The sequence below is a fragment of the Penicillium solitum genome (genome assembly GCF_028829755.1).
Source record: "Penicillium solitum strain IBT 25940 chromosome Unknown utg000003l_segment0_segment0, whole genome shotgun sequence".
Classification (NCBI taxonomy): domain Eukaryota; kingdom Fungi; phylum Ascomycota; class Eurotiomycetes; order Eurotiales; family Aspergillaceae; genus Penicillium; species Penicillium solitum.
Genome location: NW_027072123.1, coordinates 4962720 through 4988713, shown reverse-complemented (window position 1 = coordinate 4988713; position 25994 = coordinate 4962720). Strand labels below are relative to the sequence as shown.

General features: G+C 46.0%; 12 protein-coding genes across 12 annotated transcripts; 8 read left to right on the top strand and 4 right to left on the bottom strand.

Annotated features, from left to right (window-relative positions):
• Positions 1–5: 5 nt before the first annotated feature.
• On the top strand, positions 6–454 carry N7455_005833 (peroxin-20 Pex20-Penicillium chrysogenum; the record flags this gene model as incomplete). The annotated part of the gene is made up of 3 exons (XM_065605137.1): positions 6–29; positions 84–192; positions 261–454. 3 exons carry the CDS (start codon positions 6–8, stop codon positions 452–454), a joined length of 327 nt encoding a protein of 108 aa, XP_065462037.1.
• A 369-nt stretch (positions 455–823) lies between these two features.
• Positions 824–1435, top strand: N7455_005832 (uncharacterized protein; the record flags this gene model as incomplete). Its single annotated transcript, XM_040956563.2, has 1 exon — positions 824–1435. One exon carries the CDS (start codon positions 824–826, stop codon positions 1433–1435), a length of 612 nt encoding a protein of 203 aa, XP_040812897.2.
• Positions 1436–2352: 917 nt separating this feature from the next.
• Positions 2353–3492, top strand: N7455_005831 (uncharacterized protein; the record flags this gene model as incomplete). The annotated part of the gene is made up of 3 exons (XM_040956673.2): positions 2353–2398; positions 2451–2535; positions 2583–3492. The coding sequence occupies 3 exons, from the start codon at positions 2353–2355 to the stop codon at positions 3490–3492; spliced, it is 1041 nt and encodes a 346-aa protein (XP_040812953.2).
• Positions 3493–3777: 285 nt separating this feature from the next.
• Positions 3778–4218, bottom strand: N7455_005830 (uncharacterized protein; the record flags this gene model as incomplete). The annotated part of the gene is made up of 1 exon (XM_040956508.2): positions 3778–4218. One exon carries the CDS (start codon positions 4216–4218, stop codon positions 3778–3780), a length of 441 nt encoding a protein of 146 aa, XP_040813004.2.
• A 443-nt stretch (positions 4219–4661) lies between these two features.
• On the bottom strand, positions 4662–6651 carry N7455_005829 (uncharacterized protein; the record flags this gene model as incomplete). Its single annotated transcript, XM_040956698.2, has 4 exons — positions 4662–5593; positions 5658–6003; positions 6069–6339; positions 6404–6651. 4 exons carry the CDS (start codon positions 6649–6651, stop codon positions 4662–4664), a joined length of 1797 nt encoding a protein of 598 aa, XP_040812870.2.
• A 1476-nt stretch (positions 6652–8127) lies between these two features.
• Positions 8128–9070, bottom strand: N7455_005828 (alpha/beta hydrolase; the record flags this gene model as incomplete). The annotated part of the gene is made up of 2 exons (XM_065605136.1): positions 8128–8848; positions 8919–9070. The coding sequence occupies 2 exons, from the start codon at positions 9068–9070 to the stop codon at positions 8128–8130; spliced, it is 873 nt and encodes a 290-aa protein (XP_065462036.1).
• Positions 9071–10233: 1163 nt separating this feature from the next.
• Positions 10234–11913, top strand: N7455_005827 (uncharacterized protein; the record flags this gene model as incomplete). Its single annotated transcript, XM_040956542.2, has 5 exons — positions 10234–10532; positions 10613–10723; positions 10785–11073; positions 11127–11201; positions 11272–11913. 5 exons carry the CDS (start codon positions 10234–10236, stop codon positions 11911–11913), a joined length of 1416 nt encoding a protein of 471 aa, XP_040812994.2.
• A 481-nt stretch (positions 11914–12394) lies between these two features.
• Positions 12395–13435, top strand: N7455_005826 (uncharacterized protein; the record flags this gene model as incomplete). The annotated part of the gene is made up of 3 exons (XM_040956620.2): positions 12395–12641; positions 12719–12976; positions 13035–13435. Exons 1-3 carry the CDS (start codon positions 12422–12424, stop codon positions 13433–13435), a joined length of 879 nt encoding a protein of 292 aa, XP_040812925.2. The 5' UTR covers positions 12395–12421.
• Positions 13436–14470: 1035 nt separating this feature from the next.
• Positions 14471–16903, top strand: N7455_005825 (phosphoketolase family protein; the record flags this gene model as incomplete). Its single annotated transcript, XM_040956550.2, has 1 exon — positions 14471–16903. One exon carries the CDS (start codon positions 14471–14473, stop codon positions 16901–16903), a length of 2433 nt encoding a protein of 810 aa, XP_040812993.2.
• Positions 16904–17259: 356 nt separating this feature from the next.
• Positions 17260–17943, top strand: N7455_005824 (class I SAM-dependent methyltransferase; the record flags this gene model as incomplete). The annotated part of the gene is made up of 1 exon (XM_040956603.2): positions 17260–17943. The coding sequence occupies one exon, from the start codon at positions 17260–17262 to the stop codon at positions 17941–17943; it is 684 nt and encodes a 227-aa protein (XP_040812940.1).
• A 181-nt stretch (positions 17944–18124) lies between these two features.
• On the bottom strand, positions 18125–21658 carry N7455_005823 (uncharacterized protein; the record flags this gene model as incomplete). Its single annotated transcript, XM_065605135.1, has 8 exons — positions 18125–19454; positions 19510–19608; positions 19826–19937; positions 19989–20573; positions 20626–21009; positions 21065–21257; positions 21320–21343; positions 21398–21658. 8 exons carry the CDS (start codon positions 21656–21658, stop codon positions 18125–18127), a joined length of 2988 nt encoding a protein of 995 aa, XP_065462035.1.
• Positions 21659–21871: 213 nt separating this feature from the next.
• Positions 21872–24998, top strand: N7455_005822 (DEAD/DEAH box helicase; the record flags this gene model as incomplete). The annotated part of the gene is made up of 12 exons (XM_065605134.1): positions 21872–21985; positions 22035–22648; positions 22701–22802; positions 22860–23086; positions 23150–23183; positions 23233–23253; positions 23396–23412; positions 23470–24307; positions 24375–24560; positions 24612–24762; positions 24811–24909; positions 24963–24998. The coding sequence occupies 12 exons, from the start codon at positions 21872–21874 to the stop codon at positions 24996–24998; spliced, it is 2439 nt and encodes an 812-aa protein (XP_065462034.1).
• Between the last annotated feature and the right edge of the window lie 996 nt (positions 24999–25994).

Below are 25994 nucleotides of genomic sequence, written 5' to 3'. Positions count from 1 at the left end.
TTTGGATGTCGGACGCGACAGAAACACCGGTATAACTCGGGAAATCTACAAGGGCTGTTGTCCTCGCTAATAACCATCTGCAGACGGCGCAATCTCTTCATCCAGGTGGGCGATACTACCCGGGCCCACCCCACACGAACCCCCCTGGTTCCGATATGCCGTCTAGCAGTAAGGAGCCAAACAACCCTGTCGGTAGGGTCTGATGCCCTGCGCCTATGAAAGACCAGTCAATGACCTGACCAGACGTGCCCACTTCCCAGATGGTGTAGGCATCAGCAAAGATTCCCGACCGACCGAAGAAGGAACATCCGATCATCTGGGATCCAGTTCGTTTGGTTACGGTGACACAAACGAACTCTACGAAGGATTACTCCCTACTCAGTCGCTTGTGGACCGGCGCAGGGTTCCGACTTGCTTTTTGGGAAGGGAATTGGAGGCGCATTTTCTACACTAGCGAAACCATGGTACTGAATGTAGAGGTACATTCTTGACTACGGCGGTACCTACTATGATGTAGGTACTTGGTACATAGCTTATTTTATTCTATTGATACCCCCATGAACAATAGCAACCACGTGATCCCTATTGAGAACAATAGACCGTCCATTGACGATTCCCAATTAGGCAAGTCAATGGCCCCTGACAGCCTCTGATTGGCTGTCTATTGATTGTCTATTGATTGTCCTCATTCCTATTGTTTGCGCCCATTCAAACAGAAATGAACAAACGCTTGACCTTAAATACCTGGGAAACCCGCTGCACTTCTCTTCTTCACTCTGTTCATATCCAGTACCAACACTCAAAAACCAACATAACCTTCCCAATGTTGCCTCCATCAGACTCTTTGCGACACCACCTAAATAAGCTCGCTGAAGTCCGAGCTAATCGCAATACCTCTTCTATATCTACCTCTACACCAACCTCTACTTCCACCCCAGGCACTGCCCCACCTCCATACACTTTATCTGTCACCAGACCCAGTGGCACAACCGTCATGAGCGTCGACCAGAATGACATGGATGACCCTTGGGCCTCCCCAATCAATATTTACATCGACAACTCAATCACCGTTACTGGTGATGAGAACACCATCATGGTGTCGTCTTCTGGGGCTGACTCTCCGACTGATCCAACTCACCTGGATGCCCAGAGATCCCCTCGCCTGAGCTCCATCGCGGCTGTCATCATCGCCGCGCTGAACCGCGCAAATGCCCTTCACGATGATATGGGCTACCCCCGACCCATCAACGTTCGCGCTCTCGCGGGAATTCGGGTGAATGGCCGAAATAACAACATTTGCGTAGGAGGCTCGGCTCAGAAGTCTCAGAATGAGACTGCTAACGACAGGGCGGATGAAAGCAATGGACGCAAGCGTCGTGCTAGCTCGGTTCGTACTCTACTTCGTCGAAAGATCTTCAAGAAGTTTAATCACTGACTGACTTGGTTAATACAGGAGCCTGTGGGAGCTCCGTCAGCTCAACGACCCCGTTCTTCTTGAAGATAGGCCATGAGTTGTTTCGTGAGCGGCTGGATCTCTCTCTCTCTCTCTCTCTCTTTGGTTCAAATCGTCTCAGAAAGTGATTACTTTTTGCTTCCGATTCTCTTAGATTTCGGTTACTTTTGGCTTTTAGTTTGCTTAGGGGAGTTTTCCAATCTTCGGTTTGCTTGTTATGGGTTGATACCTAGTCCTGTTTTTATGACTCCTATGTACATCAGATGATTCCTTCCATTTGTTATGGTTGGTATTTCTTCTTATTTTATGATAATGAAAGCGATGAATCTAGCCTCGAACCAGATAGATTCGGCACTTGGGACTAGTGCTATAGAATGGTTGTGTTTGTGTACTGAATGGACTAAACCTTGCCTTTAATAGACCATGATTGTGGAGTGAGGGATGAACCCCACCGAGATAGGCCGTACAACAATTCCAAAGGTGGATTTTATGAGTAAACGTTGCCTTGATTGGCCCAATCAATATCAAGTCGATCAGATATTTAGTAGACTAGCGGTGTGGAAACCCGCAGTGTACATATCACTGGAGATCTCCCCAGCAGAATCTCCCAATTATAAAAAGAAGTCGAAGCTGAATACGGAAGATGGAAAACATATCCACATCGACGTATGTAATACGGTGGATCACATTGGCATATTGACACGATGACAATACTACTATTTAGCGTCCAGAGTGGAACTGATCATCCACTTTGCTATGGGGAAACCCCATGAAGTGGCGAGCTTGAATTGTCTGGGGATTAAGCTGCAACGTGAGATTTATTTCTTCTACCTATCTTGTGATTTCAACTAAACAAGGTCTTGAATAGCTCGGTGGCCTAATTCAAGCTCGGCTTTAATATGGACTTGCCGAAATATGAGCATCCACCCGAGACAAAATGTCCGCGTGAGTGAGAATTATTGTTTTATGATTGGATTTGAAGACTAACCTTTACCAGTGAAATATGCGGATATTGTTACTATCGATCTTTCTGAATATGATCGTCCGGGAGGAAAAGAGAGATTGGCACAGAAATTCAAACAGTATGTGCATCAAGTTGGTATTTCTCACACGACCTTCCGCTAAACAGAGAGATGTTAACAGAGAAAGGCTTCTTCTATATTACCAACATTGGTCTATCTCAGGAGGAGATTGATCTCCAGTTTGCCATCGCAAAGGCATTTTTTGAACTACCCGAAGAAGAACGACTGAGGCACCGTGCTCCCTTAGAAGATGGTAGCTACAATGGCTACCGTCCTTTAGGAGCACTAAGCCTTTTCCCTGGGATGAAAGACACACTGGAATTCTACAGCATCTTCAAATTTATCCCCCAAAGCGAGCGATCACACCCAGACCTCATCAAACAATACTCCATGGAGATTGAGAGATTCTCCCGCTTCATGCATGAGAACGTGTCCTTCAAGCTCCTCCGAATATTAGCTACTATGCTCGAGCTACCGGAAGATCAGTTCGTGGACGGTAACCGCTATGAAGACGAATGCGATAGCTCTATCCGCTATATGCTATACCATGCCCGGTCTCAAGAAGAAAACAAGACATTTGACGATATCTACTTCCGTGGACACACGGACAAGGGAACCATGACGTTCCTGTTCCAGCAACCAATAGCAGCACTACAAGTGAAACGGGCCAACGATGCAGAATGGGAGTATTTAAGGATTCCTGCTGGCTCTGTCGCTGTCAACATCGCCGATACGCTCCAGTTTCTTACAAATGGGTATCTAAAAAGTGGGATTCATAGGGTTATAGCGCCACCGAAGGATCAGATGCACCTCGATCGATTAGGCTTGTTGTATTTTGTGCGGCCGACTGACAAATTGCGATGGAAGGCCCTGGATAGTCCATTCTTGCAGAAGGAAGGTTGTGGCAAAACCACGACCGAAAATGACAAGGATGTTTCTGGGCTGGATTGGTGGAGAGCTGGCGTCAAGGCTCGCAAGGGAGCAAATTATATTAGTTCTGCAGCCAGCACAACCTAAGGGTTGTTGGATGGATATATCTAAATAATATATCCGGCTACATCAGGCTGTATGTATATATCAACATGAAAGCTGTAGAAATAACGGGGAAAATGTTTTAGTTCAACATGGGTTCTACTATTTGGATTTTCTAAGATGCCAGTTTGTCTAGTCTTCGGTGCTGAGGTCAGAAGTGGTACCCTGGATTTCAATCGAATACTCGTCTGATATTTTCACTTAGATCCGAACAGATAAGTATCTAGTAAAACGAGATTAAAGTACAAAGCCGTATATAGCAACATCCTTCTAATCCCTATACACCCTTGAGGTGACCTCCATTTCCATGGAAGTATTGCCATCATCTGAACCTGGCTTTCTCACAGGGGACTTTAGCCCAGACATTCCATAAATCGAAATGGCGACCATTCCCATGATTGGGCAAATACAAGAGAATACAAGAGCGGCAATTCCAGGGGCAGTGAACCCAGCTGGGATGAACCCGGGGGGCTTGTTCTCGCCCTTCAAGTTGCGGCAATCCTCCGTGTTGGCAGCAGCATTTCCCTGGTAGGGGACACCGGCAGCCTCGCAGACTTTGATATGATCATCAGGAATGACGAGGTTATCTTGAAGCTCACGAGGAGCCTCGATGAACGTCATCGCAAGACCTTGCATCATGTGCCAGTCAATGTGACAATAGAAGAGCCAGACATCGGGGTTGTCAGCGAGGAAGCGAATGACATAGTACATAATAAATGGCCTGATCACGACATACTGCGAGCAGTAAGGTGAATGACCTCGGCCTGGGATTGGATTGGATTGGATTGGATTGTTTGCATGGTTTGACCTTGTGTCACCCAGCTCAAGGCGGCGTTGCTCACTTCGCCCGTTAATCGTCCTGACCCTTCTCTGATTTTATGCCTTACTTCTTTGTCAACCTAACCATACCCGAAACCATATTTACCTGCTTGATATGTATATAGGTTCACTTAAAGGATTTTGCGAGGTCGAAACTCACAGAAAATTGCTGAAAGCAGCAGTAGAAGTCTACTAGAGATGTTGTTTCGGATATCATTAAAATACATGAAAAAAACTGAGAAGGAGCATGGAGATCCAGCATAGAATTGGCTCTCATCAATTCCATCAGTTCAATACACAACTTGCTCACTCGTCTTTGGAATGATCCTTCCCTATTAAAAAACGTTACCCTTTGTCTGAGTCATATTCTTGACGTTCAGGTTTTTCATCATGCCAACCCAGATGAAGCCCAAAACCATGAATGCGGTACCCGCTGCAAGCATCCTTGGTTGGGCATAGCCGTAGGCTTCCACAATGGCGTCTCGCTCGGGGCTTCCAACTGGATAACTGAGCTGCTGGGGAAGGCTCGAGTAAATGAGAGACAAATTGGGCATGGCTGACTCTGGTAAGGTTTCCGCAAGCTTCTTCAAGAACGTATTTGTCCAAATAGCTCCACAGATAGCACTGCCAATAGAACCACCGATACTTCCCATCACGAAAAGCAAGGCAAGCACCGCGGCAACGTGTTGGTGATCGACTGAAGCAAGGACAGCAAGCTGCACACACAGGATGAAAACGCTGCCGGCGGCGGAGAAAAATACCTCACACATGACAATATATCCAATGTATCCACCGGGTTGACGGAAGTGAATCATCAGGCCAAGTCCAAAGATGTAGAGCGGTACACAGACCCAGAGAATCCACTTGAAGCGACCTGTCACTCGGACGAGCCAGCCAGCGACGAACAAGAAGACAAATGCCACGACACTGAAAGTGTTTCCAACGTATCCAGCTGTAGCCACATCCAAATTGTACACCACTTGCAAAAATGACGGGAGATAGACGGCATAGCAATAGTAAGATATCTGGTAAGTCATGTCTAGGAGACATGCTCCTAGAACGGTCCTATCGGTGAGGAACTTGTAGTTCAAGAATGGCACCGGGGCTAGGTAGGTCTCATAGAAACCAAATGAGATAAGTAAGACCAACCCAATCACAATCATGGCAATGATATAGCCGGTTTGCCAACCATGGGGTGCCATACTGGCCAGAGTGAATGGTAGAAGGAATACCACCATGCCGCTAGCGAATAGAAAAACACCCATCACTGTTTGTCGAGATAAGCATTAGCATCCTGCAACGACTCGCAACACGCCGATATGGTAACTCACAATCAAACTCTTTAATAAACCACCAAATTGTTTCGAAATTAAACTTAAAGGCCTTTCTTTCCCTGACGAGAATGCCTTCCCTCTCAGCTCTGCGTAAATTATAGGCCAGCATGAAATATATCGGCAAAGCGAAAGCGGGTAAGATAATTGCCCAGACTCCGTAGCCCCATCGCCAAGTGACATTGTCGAGAAATCCTTCAGCGGCCTTAGATCCAGCGAATGCTGAGATTATTGCCGGGGACGAGGTAAAAGCAAATGCCAACCCTCGGTTTCTCAAGTTTGTCACATCGGTTGCGAGAACATTCCAACTGTATGCGAGACCCCCGAATCCGACCGAGTAGAACACCTGTAGTGAATGGAGGTGTTAGATACCAACAAGAATGAACGCGTGGGTATCAAGTCCCTTCTTACCTGTCCAGCGCAGTAGGTGGCTATATTATGGGATGCAGCCAACATCACTATTCCCAGGATACAGAACCCAGTCATTAGAAGAATACCTTCCGCACGACCCCAGAGGTCCAGCGCCTTCGCCATAGGAATATACACTGCGCCTGTCATGGAAGATGCCACGATATTGATGACGGTCAAAAGCGAATGACCCGCGAAAGAGCTTGTCGCATAAGCGCTTAGGCTGTAGACCACCGAAGTCTTGAGATTGTTCACTAGTGTGAGTAGCCAGATACTGTTGAAAAAGGGCGACGTGAGCTGCCAAGATCAAATAGTGTAATGAGGGCAGGGACACATACAATATTAGAACCATGAGCATCGATCCTTTCCCCCAGGCTAGAGTGACAGCCTCAATCTTCTGAACACCAGCCTGAGCATCTTCGGCAGGCCTGGCTTCCTCCTTGCCAGTTATATCATTGATGGGAGCATGTCCAGCTTCTTTGTCATCGGCTCTCGCTTGCAGGGCGATTGGATCATCAACTGGGGTAGCCTCAGTCTCTGCAGATTTGTTGCCAACTATCCGATGGAATCTGCTCATGATCGCCATCTTTTCTCCGCGGCAGAGAAATTTGGTGCGGGACGACCGACTCAAAACGAGAGAAGAGCTAGACATTAAATATTACATCCTGAGTCAGACGCTCTAACGTCTTTACGTTAGAACGCAATAAATACAGAAGAAAATCGAGAGAAAATCGGACGATCAATTGCCGGTGACGGAATACCGAAAAGGGTTGTCCCACCCGTCACAGCGAAGACTTACCAAACAATACATAACTACCTAGATACGGCTAGCGTCTAAAGTTAGAAGAAAGTATGGATATTATCTAGTTAAGGCTATACCTAGGTACTCACCCAAGAACATCCATACTTTGAATCGTTTCTTCGAGGGCTATGTATTTCCTTTCCTACTCAGTCTGCCTGGGCAGAGTAAGCATGATATTGGGGGCTTTGGTATATTATTCCGATTTATTCTGCGGTTTCATAAATATGGCCAAAGCGCTGGTCGTGCGTTTGCCAAGTGACTTTTAAGACAAACGGATCAAGTTATCTTGGCCCCAAGCCTAAATCCCCAATCGTCTGAGCTGGGCATCCAATAATAATATTTCTAGGGAAGATTTTGAGAATTCGGCGAATTCAAAGTGTGATAATTTTCTTTTTTTCTTTTTCATGGAGCCAAACAGACAAGGCTCAGTCTCAAGGAAAACACCCATGGAAAGTCCAAATTTGAAATTTCCAATGCGAAACATTGGCCCAGGCCCCATTGGGAGTTCATAGATAATTTTGAATGTGAATAGCCAGACTGAAGATTTGCTGCTAGCTAGATACATAGTCCTATGCTCAAGCCGCACCTTTTGAAGTTGATGTTCGCGTTTAACGCGAAATTAATTCTTAAAATCTACTCTGTATTCAAGCCCAATGTGGGATTAAGTTTTCCTAACTTAATACTTAATAAATGAAATGGTTACCTCCGGGCTAATCGTCCAACCTTGGAATGTATGTCCCATACCGATACGGTAGTTATGGAGATCAGATTAGATTAGTTAAGGTTAGCGGTGAATGATAATCTCCGAGGGCTAGCCTCTTTGGGTAGTTTCAGTTGGGGGCTATCGATACCCATGTGTGTACTCGTACTCACACACGACAGCTAGCCCTTGAAAGTGCTCATTATGTGTAAGTAACAGACCAGTTTAATTTGATAATCAAGCGCTCATTTATTTGCAAAAGTAGAAATGGAAAGAACATGAAAAAGGAAGGTTTTTCATCCGCGGGCTTACTGGAGCGAAATCCAGACTCCGAGCCCAGCTCAAGCCCAGCCCGATCGCTTCCGTATTCCGGAGGACAGACCCTCAATTCTGAATGGCCCCCAAATTGCTAGATGGAAACGATTTTTTGACTTTACCCGAAGCGGCAAACGGTGATAATTCGGAGAACATATTCCCGCCAATACGTTATTACATTATTTATCAACCACCGTTTCATCTATGCGTAGCTTTCGTTGTCAATTCATGGAATTTCTCTGTGACTAATGCAAAGGCCAATCTTCAAAGAACATCGTCAAGCTCCGATTTGTCGAGCATGGCATCACACTTGTGTGTTCCTCCCCATCGAACTCATCCGCCAGGACAGTATGCAACTGTTTGCAATCTCGTAGCATCCCACAGAGCTCGAGAGCATTGTCAGACATTCTAAAATCCGAGGCCATTCGTTTTCTCAATTCATATTTTTCCAGAGGTTCATTATCCCACTGATGCGGATTTTGCTCGACTGAGCCCCAGAAGACCATAAGCGAAGGCAAATTCTCGCCCAAAGGCTCCGTTCCCAGAAAGGCCTTTGCCTCCTGCAAAATAAATTTATTATTCCACCAGATGGAGGGACTGCTGGCCATATAGCAATCAAATGAACTGGGGCGTGTAAATAACGCGTGTAGCGCAAGTAATCCCCCATACGAATGGCCGTAGAGTGCTTCTCTGGAGACAGCGACCTGTGGAAATCGGGCCTTGACCGCGGGTCGCACCGAACTTTGAATAAAGTCAAGAAATATATCAGCGCCTCCATGTCCAGGAATTTGCGTTCCCGCTGGTGGAGATAAATCAAGAGTGCGTCGTCGCATATCATAAAGCTCTCTGTTCAATGGGTATCCGATAGCGACAATGATGCCTCCACCGGCGAAATGCGACGCAGGTGCGCGACGCCAGGCGGCTTCGGTCGCAGTCAAGAATAGAGCATTTCCATCAACAATATATCTAATATCGGTTCGTAAACACGCGCTTTTCTTTTCTTCTGCGAGGCTGCAGATCGTCAGCGGGCACTTACATGATGGGAAATGACCCGCGAGCAGAAGTGCTGTCACTGTCCCAATGCAGCGGCCAAGACACTTGAATCAGATATCTTTCATCCTGGTCGCTACTCAGGCAGAACTGCTCGGAATTGGGAAGTGGGACTGATGTCGGCTCGGGTTCGCTCATCTTGATGCTCCTGTGAAACAGCCCTGGGTAACCCCCAGAGATTCAAATATCAGGCGAAAATAAGCCTACTTATGAAATCGAAATAATGGCCCAGAAACATTGAGTTATAATTGTTTTTGGACCCGGTTTCGGAGATTGGAGCCGTGGGGTTTAATATGTGGGTATTCATATGCACGGAGGTGTATGTTGTACGGTATGGTATTGTGGCTATTCCACAGACAAATTTGGGGATGATTGGTGATTTTGTTGATTGAAACATGACTTTTTAATTGATACACCTCTTTTTCGCATGCCTAACATATTTATTGACCTGGGAATTCGTTACTGTATACTATGCCCAAGCGAGACTCAACAACCGGCCAAACCCACGATAGAAATTATGTAATAAAGAGAGCTAGATAATATCTGTGAGACCTGGATAAAGAGAGTAAGTTGTGTAAAGATAGACAGGACAAGAGGCAGGTGGCAGGTCTTCTTTGTTCCCCTCCACGGCTCTCCCTTCTACGCTTTCTTACCCTGAGACGTGTATCCTATCGCGCCACAATCTATTTTCGGCTCTCGTTCTAATGGCTATGTACAGGGGTCTAAGGTAGATGGGGCCAGCGGATGCTTTTTGTGGCTTCATATCAACCCGAGTGAAGGCTCTAAACCTTGGTCTTGAATCCACAAATTTTTCTTTGACAAAATCAACCGTCTTAGAGCCTGTTTGCATCTAGTATAAAAAGGGAGAAATGCCCAGAGAGAGCCCAACAAAGCACCAAAGGTTCCATCCACCATCAAAGCAAAAGTCCGAAAGGATATTGGAGGAATCATCGATGTCAGATTCATTGAGAGTACGCCCTCCAAGAGCACATTGAATGAGGTGTTTCAAGAACTATATTCAATGAACAAAATGAAAGAGGGAGTCGAACGTCGAACTTCATCTAGGAGCACACTTTGCCGTCTTTGCTTTATCTCATCTACAACCTTCAAGCTTTCTTTGAAATCGCATAGTTGAGTGCTCCATCCGGTGCGATGGACTCGGCGCGTAAAGAAGATGCTTGGAATACAAATACCTTCGTAATTCTGTCCTTATATCCATTATTTATACATGCAAAACCATTGACTTGTTAGTCACATAGAGAAAGCACCACCTCGGTCGTGACTATCTTTTCTGTAGCAAGATGACCTCAAGGGCTAACCTTCCTCGGGCTGCAAAGTCTGATGGAAAACGGAAGAAAGATGGCTCAAATGGAGGTGCACAGGCACCACCTCCAAAGAAGAAGACAAAAATGGAAATCCCGCAAATCTTGGACGAGGAACTTCTTGCAGCTGATCTCAACGTTGATTATTCGAAAAGAAGAAAGAAGCTTAGGCCACAAATGCCTAAAAAGCAGCAATGGCCAAAAGTCAAAGGTGTTATCACAGAGCGGGAAAATGCACCTAAAGGCTGGAACCCAGAGGAGCCTGATCTGATGTCCGAGTAAGTCCTACCTGCTCTAGCTATTTGGTACTGGATTCACTATTCAATTTTATCCCTGGTAATTGACCTTCGTTATGCAGTGACTTCGAATCTCAGATTGATAGGTGCCTTGAACGAATCTCAGAGAACATCATGCCTCATGTCTATCAACATAAAATGAAAGAATTTATGGCAAAGCAAACGGAACGCGAGTGAGTCATCTTATAACTCCAAATTATGTTAGTAGAGACTAATCTCCTTCCCTCTACTTAGTACACTTATGGCTACAGAGCCAGGTTTAAGTTGGCCCGTTGTACAACGCCTAGACGATCTCAAATTTACTTTGGCTTCGCTCGTGGCGCAAAATGACGTACACAATATGGTCGACACGGTAAAGGCCATCATAGCGCAATATCGATCAGGTGAATTGGATTGGACGCCGGACTTTGTCACCTACTGGCATGCTGGAGTTCAACTCTGCCTGCCGAGACCATTCCACTGGGATGAATACCGCTACATTCATGACAAATTTCAGGGACATGAAGGGTTTTGGGTCGAATGTGTATGTATTGTCCAAAGCCTCTTGATTGCATCATACTAAAACCAAATATTCAGATTCTTGGGCCTGCGCCTGGTATGAGCAAGACTTCAATGATATGCCAACCAGATCCGCGTGTGAATTCCACAATGGTAGCTATTCCCTTCTAAATTGTCATATTGGCCATGTTTGCTGCGTGCTGTTTCTCATCATATTATTTAGGTCAGACTTAGCCTTCGGATTCCCCGGGGTCCGACAGTTGCAGTAAAAACAGGGGACGATGGAAAAAACGGGAAAGATGGAAAAGATAAGAAAGACGATAAACCACCACCTAGGCCACCGAGCTTTGAATTCCCGTTCATGGATGACACAGGCTCTACACATCTGAGCTTATATGAAGACGACATCAACATTATTCGGAATCTGGGTGCAACCGATGGACACACATACCCCTTGCCCCGATGCTTGGGTGTTGGGGTTCTTTACGTCGCAGATGGGAGGCGGGTCACCTCGCTATTTAGAGAATTGGAAGTCAACATGTGGAGCACAGATGAATCGGCTTGGATGTCACCCCACTGGCAGGCGATTCCGGCTTCTATCCGGCCTGGTCAAGCAACGAGAGCCGGAGCTGACCGTTTGAGTGGGTCATGGCTGCGACACAGATTCTACACTGGAACTTGTCCTGATCAGTCAATGCGCCTTTGGGTTTTTAACTATAATCCTGGGATACCACGGGGTCAGAGGACTCTTCCTACCGCGACATCGGCAGAATTGACCGCGCCCTTCCGAACTGGAAGGATTCATCCCGTTACAGACTTTCCTCATCTTGACCCAAATGTTGCATCAGGGCAAAGTTTGCTCTAATTTACCAAACAGTGTGTGGTTAGGGTCTTTTTCTTACATTATATATTTGTCTACTGCTGTTATATTTTCTTGGTCTTCGTTCTTCTTGTTTGTTTGAACTCTTGTATTTCGCTATTTGAATTGTAAACCTCATTTTGACTGTTAGGTTTAGCGTCTACTATTTCAATGTATCACTTCGGTGTTGCGTAGCGCAGGCCTTTAATCTAATAGCATGAACATAATATGGTACATTACTCGAGCGCAATGGATTCAGATATATCCGAGCCAAAAAAGAACCGCCAGTAGTAAGTATATATCTGTGTACCCTGCTATTAGATCAAATAGACGATTTTATTCCTTGAGAGACCGAGGCAGTCTTAGCTCCTCTTTCGATAGGATAACGCAATAACCAATACCAATCTCACGAGTCAACGGGTCTGCGGTGTTAACATATATTTCCCTCGGTTATTTTCTGCATTGTCAAACCACCATCGCAGTACTCATTCATCCAAGCCAAAAAGTGCACAAAATGTCATCATTTGTGAATACCGTTGATCCAAAGCGGATTGCTTCTGCTTTAAACACAGAAACAAGCGACAACGGTGAAGTAAACAGGCTGCATCACATTCCAAGACCCACAAACAAAGAAGAAGAGCGACGATGGCTTCTCGAGCAGATGGCGGGTGCTTTTCGCATATTTGCCAAACTCGGATTCTCAGATGGTAGCAGTGGTCATATCAGTCTCCGAGGTATGCTTGCTTTGTTGGATTTATTGTATACCGACAATCGCGGTTGTTGTTCGTTTGGGTGTTCTGACAGCCCAAAGATCCTGTCGAACCCCGCACGTTCTGGATCAATCCATACGGAGTACACTTCGCCCTTCTAAATGTCTCTCATATGGTGCGGGTAGACGAACAAGGAAACAGGGTCGCTGGCGCAAATAAGCCTGTTAATACGGCTGGATTTATTATTCATTCAGCAATCCACCAGAGACGACCGGATATTCATGCGGCGTGTCATATGCACAGTCCCTTCGGAAGAGCCTGGAGCACTTTTGGCAGGGGAATTGATATGTTGAATCAAGGTAAAATCAGCAGATGATCAACACCCACATTCCTGCTAACAGCATTCCAACATTCAAGATTCTTGCATGTTTTACGACGATCTTTCGGTATATCCAGCATTTGGAGGTGTTGTTTTTGCACAGGAAGAGGGTCAACGTATTGCTGATTACCTGGGTCCCAAAAACAAGAATTTGATAATGCAGAATCATGGATTGCTTACTGCTGGAGGAACAGTTGCAGAGGCGGCGGCCTTTTTTATCGCCTTAGAGAGGGCATGTCAGACCCAAATCTTGGTGGAATCTTCAACAGCACCGGGGTCGATAGGTGCAGGCGAAGGAGTCTTGAAGAAGACATTAGTGGACGATGAAGTTGCACTCTACACCAAGAAAGGAACAGGTACTCCGGAGGTCATGTATATGCAATTCGAACCCGAGTATCGATTGATTTTGAAGGAGACAGGTGGAGACTTATTAAATTAAAGGGTGGTTCTATAGAAATCATGCTATTCCATTGTGTCATGTCCCAGAACTGCGAGTCTACAATTTATATGCCTACCTTGGCTATCCACCCTCAATATTAACCTTTTATACTCGTTGGGATATTGTTACGTGGAAGGGTAATCTCGGGTTGTGGATCGGGTGTGGGGTAAGGGTATCAGGCCCACCTTAACACAAATTCCATAAGTGCCAGTACTGTATACCGTCTACTACTATGCCTATGGCGAGTATACAATCAGCCTCAAGAGAATTATGGGAACCCCATGGCGATATCAACGATAGGATATTATAAAGCATGGTATGTTAGAGTTCGAAATTTTCAATCTGGTTCGATATATACACATGGTCTATGTGTACTGAAAGAGCTTTTATTAAGATTTAGGTGTAGATTTTGGGTGTATACAAAGGCGGTAAAAAATTACAAACTATGTGCAAGAGAATTCTCTATATTTAACCTTTGAAATGGTATATCACCCAATGGTGCTAGCAAGAATTAGCATACAGTCTGGATTGTGGCCTTAGGTGTCGATATTCAATGCCAAGACATTACTATATCAGCTCCAGGCCTTCACTCAATGACACTTACACTATGCTACATACATTTGCTTCCTCCACGCTTACAGCATAACTACGTAACCTTATCATAGGGCTGACCAACAATTGATGAACGATCATGAATATTGACCATGGTTATAATCTACAAAGCAATGCGCATAGTAGTGGGTCATGATTCATGCTTATCCATGCGCACATCTGGCACCGCCAAACTTGATGGTACATTTGTTATCAAACCACACGTCATTGACCTGCCAAAAAGCAAGTCTGTTAGTATCATTCTCCCGTTTATTAAGAAAAGATCTCCGGTGTCTTCCCTGACCTATAATCATTTTCTTTCTTCATCTATAACTCCAGTTTATACAACCTTTATATCTCTCTGGCATTCCCGGAGTCACCACCCCGTGGGATTATTTTCCATACATATTGTGCAACATCTCCGTTTTAGCAGGGGTACACAATATGGCGTCAAAGTCAGATGAAAAGAGCATCTCCGCATATGGAGAGGCTCGTTCAACAGTGGAAGGGAAGCCTCTCGATGCCGAGACAATTCGTAAGATGAATGCCTGGTTTCGTGCCAGCATGTACCTATGTTTGGGCATGCTTTATCTTCGCGACAACCCACTCCTCACCGAACCTCTCAAGCTGGAGCATCTCAAAGCCCGGCTCTTGGGTCATTGGGGTTCCGATGCCGGGCAATCTTTCACTTGGATGCACATGAACCGTCTCATCAAGAAGTACGACCTCAATGTTCTTTTCGTTTCCGGTCCTGGACATGGCGCCCCTGGAATCATATCTCAATCTTACCTTGAGGGTGTCTATTCGGAGGTCTACCCGGATAAAGGCGAGGATGCGGAGGGCATGAAGAAGTTCTTCAAACAATTTTCTTTTCCTGGTGGCATTGGAAGCCATGCGACCCCCGAGACACCCGGCAGTATCCATGAGGGAGGTGAGCTAGGATATTCACTCTCGCATGCCTTTGGATCGGTCTTCGACAACCCCGACCTCATTACTTTGACCATGGTTGGAGACGGCGAATCCGAGACCGGCCCACTTGCAACCAGCTGGCATAGCACGAAGTTCCTGAACCCGATCAATGACGGAGCAGTCCTTCCTGTTCTCCATCTCAACGGATACAAAATCAACAACCCGACGGTGCTTGCGCGAATTGGTCACGACGAACTTTCATCTTTGCTCATTGGCTATGGATGGAAACCATACTTTGTGGAGGGAAGTGATTTCGACAGCATGCATCAGGCCATGGCGGTTACACTCGAGCAATGTGTCACCGAGATCAAAGAGCACCAGAAGAAAGCCCGAGAGACGAAGACCCCGTTCCGACCCCAATGGCCAATGATCGTTCTTCGCACACCCAAGGGATGGTCGGCTCCGCGAGAGGTTGATGGCCATCTCCTCGAGGGATTCTGGCGCGCGCACCAAATTCCCATCACTGATGTCCGCACCAACCCCCCTCATCTTAAGGTGTTGGAGACATGGATGAGGTCGTACAAACCCGAAGAGCTCTTCGACGAGAATGGCACCTTGATTCAGGAACTGAAGGAACTCGCGCCCACGGGTAACTCACGGATAAGTGCCAACCCCGTTGGCAATGGAGGTCTTCTTCGCCGGCCGCTTCATATCCCTGACTTCCGGGAATATGGGTTCAAGGATATTAATCCAGGGTTGACAATCAAGGGAGGCATGACCAATATGGCAAAATTCCTTCGTGATATAGTGGCCCAGAACACAAAGAACTTCCGGCTCTTTGGGCCCGATGAGACTGAGTCTAATAAGCTTTCTGAGGTGTATAAAGCAGGCAAGAAAGTCTGGATGGGGGATTATTTCGAAGAGGATAAAGACGGAGGCAATCTGTCCCCCGATGGCCGCGTGATGGAGATCCTCAGTGAACATACCTGCGAAGGCTGGCTAGAAGGCTACATTCTTTCTGGGCGGCATGGACTGCTCAACAGCTATGAGCCTTTTATCCACGTCATTGATTCTATGGTGAACCAGCATTGCAAGTGGATCGAGAAATGTCTCGAAGTGGAGTGGAGAGCCCGAATCTCGTCGCTAAACATCCTCATCACCGCCACTGTCTGGAGACAAGACCACAATGGCTTCACCCACCAAGACCCCGGATTCCTCGATGTGGTGGCTAACAAGAGCCCGGAGGTGGTTCGCATCTATCTCCCGCCCGACGGCAACACTCTCCTATCCGTGATGGACCACTGCCTCCGCAGTGTCAACTACGTGAATGTGATCGTTGCCGATAAACAAGAGCACATTCAGTTCCTGGACATGGATGAAGCCGTCGCACACTGCACCAAGGGTCTCGGAATCTGGGACTGGGCGAGCAACGACCAAGGCGCAGAGCCGGATATCGTGATCGCATCCTGTGGTGATGTTTCCACACACGAAGCCCTAGCCGCGACTGCACTACTACGTGAATATCTCCCAGAGCTCAAAATTCGTTTTGTTAACGTGGTGGATCTATTCCGACTGATTTCCGCCATCCACCATCCCCACGGAATGTCCGATAAGAGATGGAAATCCATTTTCACCACTGACAAGCCCATCATATTCAACTTCCACTCCTACCCCTGGCTCATCCACCGACTTACGTACAAGCGACCTGGTCAACATAACCTGCATGTGAGAGGGTATAAAGAAAAGGGCAACATTGATACACCATTTGAGTTGGCTATGCGCAATGAGACCGATCGATACAGTCTCGCTATGGCTGCCATTGATTTGGTTCAATCTCTTGGGAACACGGCAGCCGGCGTGAGAGAGAAGCTGTACAATGAGCAGCTTGCGGGCAAGTCTGAGGCTTTCGATAACGGGATTGATCCTGAATATATTCGGAACTGGAAATGGCCTTACCCGAAAGAGTAGGGTGCTTTGTTTTTGATATTGGGGATATTCATGTTAATACAGGTAAAAGCTGCCATAGTACACAGTACTCCGTAATACATTCCAAATTGTACTCGAATCAGAAGAAGAATAATTTTCAACATTCCAATTACCCCAGCCTCTAACCCCGACACTAATCCTCATCGGGGTTAAAAACAACCAGTCATATTCTGACCCCGGCCCCCGGGGGGATCACCGAATGAGTCATTGTTAATTAGGGCTCATATAATAGCTGCGAATATCACTTCATGGTTTTTCTTTCTAACGAGATACGAGATTCACATTCCAGCATACTATAACTCACTACTAATCCACAACTCAACTACTCTGCCATAAAAATGTCCGAAACTATCAATAACCATCAAATCAAGGACGACATAAAGAAAGCCTATGATGAGATTGCCGAGGTCTACCTGAACTGGACACAACCTTCTCATGAAATACGTCTTTCTTATGTCGATCGCATGCTTCGATCCCTTGATCCAGCGAAGGAAAACTCCCAAATTAGCATCCTTGAGTTAGGATGCGGCGCCGGGGTACCGTGCACTGAACTTCTGGCATCGCGTGAACACATCAGAGTCACTGCAAATGACATATCCGAAACCCAAATTGCCATGGCGAGAAAGCGGCTTCCTGAGTCCGTGAACCTGATACAAGGAGACATGATGGAATTGAAATTCAGTCAGGAGCACTTCAATGCAGTGATGGCCATGTATTCTATTTTCCATCTGCCACGCAACGAGCAAACCACGATTCTCCGTCGCATTTTCGATTGGTTGAAACCTGGAGGACGGCTTCTCGCCAATTTTCCCGAGACTGGATTTGCGAGCTCCTCTGATCAATCTTGGCTGGGCGGCACAAAAGGAGCAATGCATTGGAGTGGTTGGGGTAAAGATGAAATGAGAAGACTTCTCACGGAGATTGGCTTTGAGATCGAGATTGACGAAGTCGTCGTGGATTCTGAAGAAAAGAATGGAGTTTCGCAAAGCGTCCCATTTCACTGGATCTTAGCTAAGAAATGAGCAATATGAAGATATTGTAGAATCCTCATAAAACGGTGCTTTGTTCTTAACCCCTCCGTGAAGCCGTAGTTTACAGACCTCTCCGGGTACTCATCTATGCGATCTGTATTCAAGGAAGAAGAAACGTGTTAAACCTACTGGATCCTACTACAGAAAAATTCATTTTTTGAGTATGCCACAGTCAAGGCACAAGACCCTGTCTTTGGCTTTGGATTTTAGCAAGACAGGCTTGACCTATTGGTGCACGATGGTGATTGTTGAGCATGTCCGCACGAACAAAAGACACCAGACAACCGTCACAGACCCAATCCTTCTCTCCTGAATGGATCTTCTTATGTCGATTGCAATCATTCTTTCTGGAAAAGCGCTTCTGGCAGATATCACACGAAAACGGACGATCCGCCGTGTGTGTCAAAAGGTGAGACTTGAGATTAAAGAGCCTTTTGAAGTCCTTTGCACAATGTGGACACTTGAAGTCTTGCTTCTCTCGAGTCTTCGGACGTTTCGTGGGCCGGACCTCTGGCTCAGAGTCTGAGCTTGATGGCTCGTGTGTATGAACTAGAATATCAGGTGCAGCTTGCACAGCTTGTGCATTCTGCACTTCAGGTGCTCGCTGAGGAGTAGCTTGTATCGTGGGTGTCCTTTGCCGAAGACTCAGCTCGATGTCTTTGTCGGATGGAAAGCCTTGGCTCTGCGATGCATCTGGGTGGGCATCTCTCATGTGCCTTTTCAGACTGGTCTCTGATACAAAACCAAAAGTAAAACTAGTGCACTTTTCGTCACTGCACCTCCATGCTCGGTCATGTCTGCTGATGTGTTCATCTCGCTTCTCGGATGAGGGAAAGCCGGAGAAAAAGAATTGGCAGCTGACACGTGGGCATCGGAAAGGATTGTCCCCATATTTCTGTATCATGTCCTTTTCAGACGAAGGGTCCGTTGACACTATCTTTTCTATCCCTTCGCGGATATCACCCACAAGGTTGAATAGGTTCAGTGTAAATCCATCTTGTTTGAGCGGACCAAATGAGTGGAGTTGCTTCTTGGTTGAGACAACAATCTGCTCCAGCTGCTCATAGAAGGTGGCATCTTGGAAGACTTGGAGCCTTTTTTTATTCCGGGCCGATACCTCTAGATATCTCTTTGGTGGAGACCAATGCAGATCAATGAAGACACCTAATGACTCGGCGAGGGGAGCCATAATCCCTGGGTAATCTTCTTCACGCAGAGCCTCATAAGGCTTGGGTGCATCTAGTTCCTCGGGCGTACTTTCACGAGGTCTGGCTGCTTCTGCCTTTGTTCTTTCGATTCGGCGACTTGCTTCCGCAATTGCTCCTTCAAGATGTCTAATCCAGTGGATAACGGAATATTCCATGAATCCATAGTCGCCGCGGCGAATATCATGCTCGAGCGGCGTGTTCACGAAGAGTGGAAAGTTCAGATAGTTAATACATCGAGCTGCCATTCTGATATCTCCTTGCAATGGATCAACAAGGCCTTCTTTGACCAAAAATCTGCAATCAAGAACACTGTCAGTGAAGCTTTTTAAAGGTTCAAACAAGGTCATACAATCTTGCCGTTAAATGTATCAGGTCGACACTTCCGTCGTCCCGTACTTCAACAAATGACCCACAGATGTCCCTTGGGTCTTTTACAAGAAACCCTTGCCTGTGGAAATCAATCGATTGTTGATCAAGATCCATAGACCTCAAGACTTGGATTTCGCGCCACCTGAGGGGCTTTCTTGCCAACACCAGCCATTCGAGTAGCGCTAAGGCATCTTTCATTGATGTCCGTGAAGTATTTTCTTTTATTCTGGAGAGTATTCGTCGATATCTATAAAGGTGTAAGACAGAGAACGAAGGAGCATACGAGTCGCACTTACGCATCATTTACCCCAGAGGGGAAAATATTCGGATCCAGCTCTTGCTCCAGCCCTACGATTGTAGTCTGTGCGGATAGATTCAACCAAATCAGTTTTGCAAGTAGAAACATGCCTAGTAAGTAATTAGCGAGCCATATCTCAGAAGTGAAATTTGCCCACATACCGCCAGCTTGTTGGGCTACCGTCGCAGCGATACTATCAGCCATGTCTTCAGAAATGTACAAAGAAGCCCTCAGTTGGTCTGCCTCACGCCGGCAAAAGCCTTGAAGGTCATTTTTAATATCATCGGGTCCTATAGTAAGACTTGCAATCTCATCGAAGTCTTTGCGCGCCAGACTGTCGTTTTGGCTGGTGAAAAGACAGCGTAGCCTCCAGGGCTCGGTAATGGGCAGACTTTCGACCAATGTTCTAAACCATTGAGCGATGCTTTTCCGTTGGTCTCTTTCACACTCATCAAGCCCATCAATAATAATATATGCACTCTTGCAGTTCTTGAATGCAAAATCTAAAAGCTTAGTGAGTTTCTCCGGGGAAGTAAGCACCGCTTCTTTGCTATTACAGCATTCCTGATAGAAATAAAGAAGCAGATTTTGGTCCTGCTCCAAGATTTGGGCGAGCAGGCTTCGCGCCAATGCTAAAAAGCTGTTACGCTCGGGATCGCCATGTTTGCAATAAAAGAAAAGAACCGTTGGCTTGGGGGTGAGCTTGCGGGCTTCCTCTATTGCGAGAGATGCGAGGACGGTTTTTCCTATCTGATGTTCAACATTCGGAGAACTAAGTTCCATATGGAATTCCCATACCGGCGCCTGGAATCCCATTCAGCCAAAGCAAAGGAGGTATTTTGGGGTAGTTCGGATCGAACCAATCTTTGAAAGCCTGGTTGTCCAAAAGCCATCTTCCAGTACCAGGATTACCTGCTCGCGTTTGGGTCAAATTATACTGATTTCCATCAACATCAGGAGCTCTGAGCCAGTTGAAAACTGTGCGTGATCGTCGCAAGGATTCATATTGCACTTCGGCATTATGCCGATCGTCCACTAGACGACGCGCTTCCTGGGAATCTGCAATCTGGACCAGGCCTGCTTGGCTTTCGATTAAAGCACGATGCCGTGCCATGCCCGAAATAATATTGGAGAAACGTGATTGTTGGGTTTTCCAGGTCGCATGCCACAGCTGCTTCCACACTATAACAAACTCAGTAATGTGTTGCGCGTACATGAGAATATGGAGTTGACTGACGACGCTGCTGGAAATATTGAATGGCAATACGATGGAACTTGAGAATGTCCTCGTACATGACTGAGAGTACCTTAATCATGTGAGGGTTGGTGCGAAACAGCTCCTGGTATTGCAAGAGCAAGGGCAAGTTCTCTCCTATATATTCGTACGTGTCCAGCAGTTCGGAAAAGGCGTTTTCGAAAGTATCTGCGATCTGAATCCTGTTAGTGGTTTCGTAATCCAAGCATCCTAGGCATGGAATCGCGAATATCTTACTAGGAGCAGAAACTTGACTGGTCCCTATGAAGGTCAGCCTGAAGACATGAGCTTGAATGTTTACCAGGTCTCTCTTACCCAAAGAAATGGCACGATCTCACTACTATTGCAAAATACCTCCACCACCTTTCCAAACTGATTCATAGCTTCTAGGAATGGCTTCAGTCGATTCAAATTCTGCATACGGCGCTGAGACCGGTGCTTGGCCTGCAACTGCGTGAGACATTGCTCTAAATCTTCCAGCGTGGAGAATTTGAAGTTATCCCGGTCCTTTTTATTAAGATCTTTTTTGAAGGCTTCGAGTGATCGCTCAAACAGTGGTGTATATGTGTTGGCCATTGTTGTTTAGAAGAAAAAAAAGAGGGAGGTTGGCAGGATGTGAGGATGTGAGGATGTAAGAGGGCTGAGCTCCCCCATTACGCCAATGTCGCATGCGGCTCTGCGCCCCCTTTCCCTCTTACACACTCTTGGGGCCATTTGATCTTCACTATCCAGCACTATTTAATTTTCCATTTTTGCTTTGCGGGGACTTCTGGGATATTCGAGCCGACGATGTCTATTCCACAGGACTCGCTGGGACAAAATTCGCCATTTCAAACCGAGCCTTCTTCGGGAATAACCATTTCAGAAACCAGTGTTTTCGATGAGGAAATATGCCTGGGAGCAGTAAATTGATTTCTATTTGAGCGCACTATATGTAGCTAACGCTAGATAGATTATTGGTATCACGGCACAGCTGGATCGCGATGATGCATTGATTCGACGTTTGGCCGACCACGACACACCTTTCCTATGTTTTTCGGTTCTTAAGGAGGGGAATTTCTTCCTTCTTGAGCATGAGGAAGAAAAATTCGCCCGTCTCAACAAGCAGCTATGCACCGGTCTTTCAAAAGCGACAAGTAATCAACAAATTCGACTACAGGCATATATTATCAGAGAAGATGCAATGTTAGCAGTGCAGAAAAAATATGGCGAAAGGCTGCTACCAATTGAAATCAACGTTTACGCCCCTTTAAATGACGTTGACGATGTGGGAGCTAAATTGAGCAAATCTCATATTTTCCTGCAGCCGCTTCGCTATGGGCTTGAAGAGAAGAGATACATGAATCCACATGTTCTACGATTTGAGGGACAACCGAATGACGATTCACTCCACTATTCTACTATACCTGACTCGGAAGAGATAGATCCAACTCACTCATCAAGCGATGAAGGCCTCTCTGATGATGTTGATGAAATTGACATGGACGATATGTTTGGTGTTCAATTGCAGCATATATTCCAAGCCAACGTGCCTATCGACCGGCGGATCAAGACTGACCTCTTACAGTAAGCGCTGTTTACTAGTCATCGAAGGTCATAGATTGACGGTTTGTATCAGACATCAGAAAGAGGCAATCGGGTTTATCTCCCAGCGTGAACATGGACAAACATTGGAACATAATCTTTGGGACTATAACGATACGGACGAAGATGAGCCATTGTAATAGCCACCACTGCCCTTGTATAGTGTTGAAGTCGGTATTGATGCTCGCTACAGTTATCAGCATGTTTTCAATGGCGAGAGGCGCGCAAAGCCACAGGAAGCCAGCGGCGGAATTCTGGCTGATGAGATGGGCCTGGGGAAGTCCCTGGTGACTCTGTCGGTCATCGCTGGTTCTCTCAATAAGGCAGAAAAATTTGCAGGACGACAGGGACAGGAGCAATCGGACATTTCCCAAAAGAAAAACCCAACTCAGGCGACACTTATTGTGGTTCCATCAACGTGTAAGTCGTGCCCCAAAACCATAAGAAATTACATTTTATAGTATCTGATAACGGATCCGATAGTATTGATTGATAATTGGGTCAACGAGATCCGCAAGCAAGTTTTTGCGAAAGTTTCTCGTGTAGATATACTGACTCAGGTCTAGGCACACCTTTTTCGGCAGTTTGTTCGTCCACAAACATCGGAACGGAAAGACACGCGGAAAGAGAATTGCTCCAGAAAAGCGCTATCGTCTTCACTACTTATGCAACACTTACCACCGAATACTGCCGGGGGCAAAATACCCTATCAAAGATTGACTGGTTCAGAATTGTACTCGATGAAGGTAGTGAAAGGTTATTTTGGAATATGTGTTATTGATAGAAACTGATATCCCAGTCAGCTCATTACATCCGCAACCGTGCCACCAAGCAGTTCCAAGCCGTCGTCAACCTGTCATCCCAGCACCGCTGGTGTCTTACTGGAACGCCCATCCAAAACTCCATTGAAGACTTGGGCGCTCTGGTTGCTTTTCTCAGGGTTCCGATCCTTGATCGTGTCGCGCCATTTCGCAAATTCATCTCAGTTCCCACATCCTCAGGTAAGAGAGATCGTTTTCATAATCTCCAAACACTTCTCCATGCAATCTGCATTCGAAGGACAAGAGATGTTTTAAACCTACCCGAGCCTACTACAGAAACCCGAAAGCTTCCGATGTCATCCACGGAGAAAACACAGTATAAAGATCTGCTGGATGAATGCAGGACAAAGGTTGACATGGCGGTCAGTGGGAGAAGAAATGGGAAGGTTAATTCTACGGTCCTGGAGTCTCTTCTCTCCTTACGCCTGTTCTGCAACAACGGGAAAGCCACAACTAGTGTTCCATTAGACTCGGATGAAGCCCTCTCCTACCTGGAACAGCTGGATAAAAATGTTTGCATTTACTGCTCCAGCACAATCTTCTGGCTCAGCGACACACCTGATACAGATGGAGGAATTTTCCTCGCCGGCTGCCGTCATTTAGTTTGTCACAGTTGCATACCTGACCATCGCTCACGACAGAATAAATGCCCTTGTTGCGATCCTGATCATGCACAGTCTGATTGGCCAATTCCCTTGCTTGACAATTCAAAGTATCATCACCCGCAGACTGGAATTGGTGCAACACCTCGGATGAAACAATATCCTACAAAGCTATTGGCTCTTCTATCTGAAATTTCTCAAAATCCTGCCCAGAAATGGTATTTCTCACAAGACAAACACACTCCCTCTCTTTTTGTTGAGCTGACCATCTTGTTTATTTCTTAGTGTCGTCTTCTCAAGTTGGAAAAAGACTCTCTATATCGTTGCCAAGCTTCTCTCCAGCAATGGAATCAAATACAGCATGATAGAAGGATCGCTATCTTTGTCAAGACGTCTGCAAGAATTACAAAGATATCAAGATCACAAGGAAACAAACGTTCTCCTGATGACCCTTGGGACGGGTGCTGTTGGGTCGGTCACTACTTCTCAATTATCGAAATAAGCCGTTAATGATTGAGATAGTTTGAATCTTACAACCTCGTCGCGTATCTACCTTCTTGAGCCACAGTGGAATCCATCAATTGAAGCTCAAGCAATAGGTCGGGCCCTTCGACTCGGTCAAGTCTCCAACGTGACGATTGTTCGGTACATCATGGAAGGCACCGTTGAGGAGGTGGGTTAGCAACAGTCCATTGTTCGGATGCTATCTAACAATACGCAGAGTAATGTCTTATCACGACAACGGAAAAAGCTGCAACTAACAAAGGGCGGATTCCAAAAATCGGATCACACCGCATCTGACAGAATCCAGTCATTACTAGTAAGAACCACATTGTCTTATTGACCGAGAGTCTATGGGCTAAATATCCGCAGGACCTTTTCCAGCTTGAATCCTCGACTTATAGCTAATGAACGGCGGATAATCACGCTCTTCAAGGGTTAGATAAAATTGGAAATGTCCAGAATTTATCCAGCGATCTCGTCGACTCCTCTGCTTACTTACAGATTGCCGCTTCTCCAAATTTCATGCATATCTGAAATTTGTCACTCAACCAAATAAAAATTTCCTGTAGAAAATTATCGCTGCTAACGACAATATAGAATTGTAGAACATATAGAATCTCATCATCGGATCCTCATCTGGTTCAACTACCTTTTCCTTTTCGCTATTGTTTCTGCCATGTGGATATCATCATTCCTGTGCGAACGAGAGTACAGGTTATACCTCGAAAAGCTGTCTATGGGCTCCCTGTTTTCAGATTCAAATTGGAGCCTGCATTAACGCTGGTCATCTCCGTGCTCCATCCTTGGAAGATATCGCATAGGGCTCCACCTAAAACTTAAGCTCGAAAGTACTAATTTTTGATTTGTAGGAATAATAATAACAATATAAACCCCACCCGGATCATGGCTCAGCTGTAGCGACCTGCGGCTCATTCAAACATAAATTGTGGACAGAATTGCCTTCGCTTGCTGTTATTGGCCATATCTGCTTAGTTTCGATTATGTGAATCAGAGAGCCGTTGGCCCAAGGCAACCACCTGGGTAGTCTAGGAATAAATTACGGCCTGATCATGTAGGTCCCCATGAAATAACAGAGACAATCTTCGTTGGCCGCCGTCTAGAAACCCCCTGAATTACATTCCTAAGTGCATATTTATATATCCGTCATATTACTCCAACCCTACATTAGGTCTAAGATTGCACCCAGGTTAAGCTATTATTCGAATAGGGTCATTTTATTTGAGCATTAAAGGGTTTATACACCAAACAAAGAGAGCTAGGTTTTCGTTTATGTTTAAGTGAATGAGGTGAATAGATATCCTACGCTATCTCAAAATGGGCTTGGGTCGACACTCGGGCGCAGAAGTCATGGAAAAATTACGGCTCAGATGCATGCAATAG